The sequence below is a fragment of the Rhincodon typus genome, unplaced genomic scaffold (genome assembly GCF_021869965.1).
Source record: "Rhincodon typus isolate 14 unplaced genomic scaffold, sRhiTyp1.1 hic_rhity00000910, whole genome shotgun sequence".
Classification (NCBI taxonomy): domain Eukaryota; kingdom Metazoa; phylum Chordata; class Chondrichthyes; order Orectolobiformes; family Rhincodontidae; genus Rhincodon; species Rhincodon typus.
Genome location: NW_025966548.1, coordinates 32,088 through 38,087, shown reverse-complemented (window position 1 = coordinate 38,087; position 6,000 = coordinate 32,088). Strand labels below are relative to the sequence as shown.

At 36.7% G+C, this 6,000-nt stretch overlaps 1 protein-coding gene across 1 annotated transcript in view; it reads left to right on the top strand.

Moving 5' to 3' along the window:
- Nucleotides 1–272: 272 nt before the first annotated feature.
- smc5 (structural maintenance of chromosomes 5) overlaps nucleotides 273–6,000 on the top strand; it is a 37,815-nt gene continuing 32,087 nt past the window's right edge. Inside the window, exons 1-3 of the mRNA XM_048592265.1 lie at nucleotides 273–414; nucleotides 2,785–2,837; nucleotides 5,094–5,256. Of these exons, the coding sequence (XP_048448222.1) occupies nucleotides 316–414; nucleotides 2,785–2,837; nucleotides 5,094–5,256 (315 nt within the window). The 5' untranslated portion in view covers nucleotides 273–315. The remainder of the gene's footprint in view (nucleotides 415–2,784; nucleotides 2,838–5,093; nucleotides 5,257–6,000) is intronic.

Sequence of the window (6,000 nt, the reverse complement as noted above, 5' to 3'; positions counted from 1 at the left end):
TTGAGGTAGAGATTATGAGATTGTTCCTGCACATCTTTTAAACTGCTAGAATTTTCTCACCTTCACTATTTTTCAGTTAGCCTCATTGGATCCTTTACCAGTTGCAAAAGCAAATGAAGAGTGCTGCATCCTCACCTGGTGTAGTAACTAGAGATGAATGCTGTCAGAATTATTAAAGTCACTATAATAAATTTCACTGAATTAAATGTAAAATACTGCAGATTGTGGAAATCTGAAATAAACACAGCAAATGTTGATATGTTGATTTTCAGAACCTATGATTCCTGTGAAATTCATCCTGGGGCCAATTTGAACATGATAGTGGGTGCCAATGGCACTGGAAAGTCCAGCATTGTCTGTGCAATTTGTCTGGGATTGGCAGGAAAAACCTCCTTTATTGGCAGAGGAGACAAGGTAATGATGTTTTATGTAATAAGTCTGGCTTGATTTTACAGCAAGTTTCGTAAATTGGAGAACTAAGTTATGAGAGGATTCCTTGTGGCATATTTCTTCTGAAGTATATGCTTTCTCAGCAATTGCTGGGTTGTCAGTAAGGACATGGTGGATGATGAGTTCAAAATTCATTCCTGAGATAGAAGTACATAATCCAAATGGACACTCCAGTATAGCACTGAATGAGGTGCCTTCTTTTGGATGAGACATTATTCCAAGCCCCTATCTGCTGTCCCAGGTGGGCACTATCTTAAAGAGCATGGGAGAGTTCTCTCTCATGATTTGCATAAGAGATTCCTGGTTGTGCAGATTTGCAATATTACAGAATTTTGAAATAGATGTAGTGGTGACACCAACTGCACTCACTGTCATTCACCTGCAATTTAGTCAGCAATGTCCACTGTTTACGCATAGATATCTAAATGCGTTAGTCAGAATGTTGTTATCCCAGATGCTGTACTCTTCCAAAACCTTAACTGTAGTGGTATCTTGTGTTCCAATCAGTCCCTGGGCAAAGTTCCCCAATTTCTTGCAGGTATAGAAAAGATACCCCAAATTGTCAAGTTCCCAGGTGAGAAAGGATATACTGGTTCCCTTCTTTGTTCACCTGCCCACTTGATTCCTTTCCTTCTGGATGCCTTACTGTCAGGCCAAATGAATTTACATTTCAAGTGAAGCTAACTTAACCAGCCTTTCTTGAGTTAATGAAAAAATGAATTTATTAGTTCCTAAGCATGATAAGAAATAATATTTCAACATCTATTAGAAATGAGAGTAAGTCAAAGAAAATAAAAATTTTTAAAAATGTATATGGATTGGTCTGAGTTCCATAAAAAGGAAGCACTGAATCGTTGTGTCTATGTATTGTGTGATGACAGTAGACAAGCAATTGATTGTTTAGTTTTGCAGATCAGCTGAAAGGCTAGTGACTTGTTTCTTTTTGAAGGCAGTTTCATTTGTTTTCTGGCTTCCAGCATGGAGAGAGAGAGAGATACTTTCTATTTACCTGCAACATAGGGATGACTAGGGGTTTACTTGGCTGTGACTCTCATAGCACAGTCTGCTAGCACACATACCGCTCACTGTTCTTGCAAGGGGAAAATACAAACATGTCTGTCTTGCTTTTTATACTTCATTCGTGTTCACAGTCTTGCAGTTCAGTTTACATTGCATTTATTCCTTTGAAGCCCTTCTGTTTGAAGCTTCCTTGACATTTGTCAGATATAACATTACGCGGTTTCCCTTGAGGCTGGGTTATGCTACACTGGCATTCCAGACAGTCCAGACAATGCATTGTTTGCTCAGAATTTATAATTTCAATCATTTTTTCACTGTGTTCCTTTTATTAAGTGTTGCATGTTGTAATTAAGTTTATTACAGATATTTTCATATAGACCTTTTGCAGAGATGTTATTACATACCTTTGGGGCAGGTGGGATTTGAACCCAGGTCTTCTGGCTCAGAGATTTGGGCACTACCACTGTGCCTTGCATCCATAGATAATTGGGGTTCATGATCTATCATCGTGACGTTTGTCAAGAGACTTGTCATTCAGATGTATTGAATAGTATGAATTTTCTGTAGTTGCTTCATATATAACCACTAAATGTACCATTGTCCATTTTTGTGTACGTACCTATTAATGATGTGATAAGTGTTTCACAATAATTAAAAATCACTTTGGCACGGTAAATTCCAACAAACATAGAGGTGCATTCCATCAAATTTTAACCACTGAAGATATAGAAAGAGAATAATTTATTTTTCACTTTTTCCTCCCAGTTTATTTATTTCTTAATTCATTATTTCTTTCCCTCCTTATTTTCCTGTTACAATATTGTATTCACTATTCCAAATTTCACTATCTTAAATGATGATTAGTTCCAGGTGTAGTTTATGCAAGTGTCACATTTTGACTTCTGCTTTGCTTGGCAGCCTAAAAAGTGTTGGATTGTGAAGAGACAAGTAAAATGTGTTATTGTGACTTTGCAGACTAATCATGATGGTTATCCTATATTACCTTACAAAAGTAATGATGATCAATATGATGCATTAAAGGGTTAGTCTTTAGTCTCTGACTAATTTTTGAGAGAATGGAAATTATTTTGTGCATTGCAAATCTAACATAATTAGGATGATTAGATCTTTGACCCACTGTCTCCCTGTTTGGAAGATGTAACTTGAGCTGTTTCGCACTTTGACATTGTGTTCTTTTCATTCAGATTGACAATGAGTAAACTAAACCCAATAAATTATTCCTTAAGTTTTTTCAGTCCATTTTCGCATTTCTCTAATGGCTGTACTAAAATTATACATCTGTTTGTTGAGCAGGTTGGTCTTTATGTGAAACGAGGATATAGCAAAGGACATATTGAACTTGAAATGTAAGTATATTCTAATGGAAACTAGACATGTAAATTTGTCTGTAAAGTGGCACTACAATATTAGCCATATTCATGTTAGCCACGGGAAATGCAGGGTTACAGGGAAAGGGTAGGGAGATGGGTCAGGTGTGATGCTGTTCAGAGGGTTGGTATGGACTTGTTGGGCTGAATGGCCTGTTTCCACACTGTAGGGATTCTATGATTCTAAAAATATCTTGGTTTGGTCTTTCCTGATTCCTTATTTAGTACTGCATGGAACTCCAATGTTCAGACCAACCCTACTTCTCAAGTTCTCATCAATTTTGTATTTCATCAGCCCTTGCCACTAAGCCAGTAAATAAGAACGTTTTTCTATAGGCTTGTTGTAGAATGTTAAGTGGAAGCTGTGACCAAATTTTAATCTCTCTGCAGTGCTGAAATAAGTTGTAGCAATTCAGTCTTTGCGAGAAACAAAATTTTGTGAAGACATTTACAATCGAAGCATTCGTGGCTCCAGAAGAGGTCATTCAGCCCACCAATTTATTCACATTGTTGCTTGCTTGTACTTAGAATCAAAAACAGTAGAAATTGCTTAATGAGATGGCAGTGTTTAACATGTAAATTTTCAGATGCTGGTCAAACAGTAGAGTGCTGTCAATCAGCTGTAGATGTGAAAACAAAAAGTTATTTGATTTACACGTCAGATAAGAAATGTTAATGAAATCTCCAATACTCGAAATACCATCTATTTGAAGGGCATTTCCTGTTATAAGGGATAACGAGGGAATTTTTTTGGGCTGCAAATAATAGTGCTATTATTGTCCAGAATGGAGACAATTATTCAGTTTCCCTGACAATTGCACCTGAAGATTGCACTTCTTTGTAAAAATCCTCCATTTATGGCATTTGGCTGGAGAAATTCTGTAGTTTTGGTAGTAGAGGCCCTTTTAAAAAGATCTCTTTAAATAGAATGTTTGCTGTAAAATAAATTATATGGTACAGTTAAGTTGCCGACCCAACCTTGCCTGTAAATCTTGGCTAATGCATTGGCTGACACAGATGTCAGGAAACACTCTGTTGCTTTGTGCTGATGTTTCAGCATACCTTTGAATGCTTTTCCTTTTCCTCAGTTTTGTTCATCTGTCTAATTCCACATATTGGCAGTGTGAGTAGCAAATATGCAACCATATTGTATTACTGAAACAGTTGAATACTTTGAAAAGCACAAGGATTCAGAATGCTATTATTTTGTTGCTGGCAAGTCTAAATATTGTACATTTGGTTATTTATTATATTGTTATCTCTGTGACCTGAATAATGTGATCTTGCTATGTTGTATTCCACCATCTGGAGTGGACAGGAGTGTGTTGAGGGAGGAGGATGGATCTCTTGATCCTGACAATTGTGGTTAAATTGGATTAAAAACCTTTTACCTCCATGGCATGGAAAGTTAAAATTTCACTTGTAGATTTAAGTCTGTTCATAGAAACTGCTTTCTGCATTGAATGCAAAGAAGAATTGAAGAATTCTTCAAAGAAGTATTCAAAAATGTTACATGGAACTTAGCCAGATCAGTGTACATTGCACTGACCGGGGATTGACCTGGAAGTTGTTATTGGGAAGTCTTAAATAGCAACTTCCAGTTTGAAGTTGTTGCACCATATAATTTATAAAAAGAAGTGGATTAGGTTGCATGGACTAAACTTGGATTCCTTGGCATATAGAAGATTTGAAGGTGATATAAATGAGATATTTACTATGAGTAAAGAGGTTTATAGGGTAAATGGAGAGAAAACAATTTCCTCTGCTGGTAAACATTCAGAATCAGAGGGAGCAACCATAACATTAGAGCTAAGTCATTTAGCAAATATTCCTCCTCTCACAGGTAGTGAAAATCTCAAACCCATCACTGTGCCTGCCGCCGCCGTCACCACCAACACCCCCACCCGCCCCAAAAATAAAAAAACAAAGCAGATGTTGTGGCCATGGAGAGTTGCTTGTAAATTTCAAGCCTGAGGCTGATCGATTTTTATTAGGTGAAATTACAGAACCAAGAAGAGAAAAAAAAAGTTAAAATACACATCAACCACGATCTTAATGAATAGCCAAAAGTATTCAAAGGGCTAAATGACTATATGCTGTTTGTGTGTAATTTTTGTTGTATGAGGCAGTTGAAGCAATGTTGCTTTCTGATTATTTTCTAAACTTTATCATTCAATTTCTGAAGTTCTTGCATGATTACATTTTTATGATATTAAAAAAATTGGCCTTTTACAGTTACAGGCGTCCACGCAACCTTATCGTGAGACGAGAGATTTCTGTTGTGAACAATCAATCTGTCTGGCAAATAAATGGAGAACATGCAACCCAGAAAATGGTGGAAGAACAGACTTCTGCTTTGAATATCCAAGTGGGGAATCTCTGCCAGTTTTTACCTCAGGTGTGTTTATGCCAGAAATAAATGGAAAATGTAAGAATTACTGTAGTATGCATTTGGGTGAATATTGTTCATGTTTCTTATTTAACCCTCACTCTCACCAGTTGATTGCATTTAGTATAAACCTACCGTAAGAACTATAATACTTAATGACTGGTGATTTGTATTCCAGAATGGTGCTACACAATAGCACGAGCAGGCACTTTAGATAATTCTTCTGAATCAATGCATGATATGTTTGGCATAACCCCAGGATTCAAATGTGCATTTGATCTAAAAGTTTATATTCCATGCCACCATTACTAACTAATGTTTTCTCTGAAAATGTCAGATGCCCCATTGCTAGTTGATTCCTTATTTGATTTGGGGAAATGGTATGATCTTTCTGATTCCTTATGCATTGTTGTTTGGTTTCTTACAAGTTTTGAAAATGGGCTTGAGTTCTGAGTATACTTAGATTAGAATTAATGCCACCTTTGGTTGCTCCTGGTGCACCTTTTTTCTGTCGACTGCAGCTTTTGCATGTAGTTGAGAAATCTCTTTTAAAATGTCTCCTGATTGTTTTAGATGTCTTTTCCCACACTGTCTCCAATCTCACTCCTGTTCATTTCTCTCTCTCTCTCTTCCAGTGTTTATTTATTTCTTCATTAATTTTTAAATTGTCTGGAAGCATAGCAAGTGGTTAAACAGTTTCAAAGAGGGAACTGGAGGAGGGTGGGTGAAAAGTAGCTGAAGATGTAACTGTGG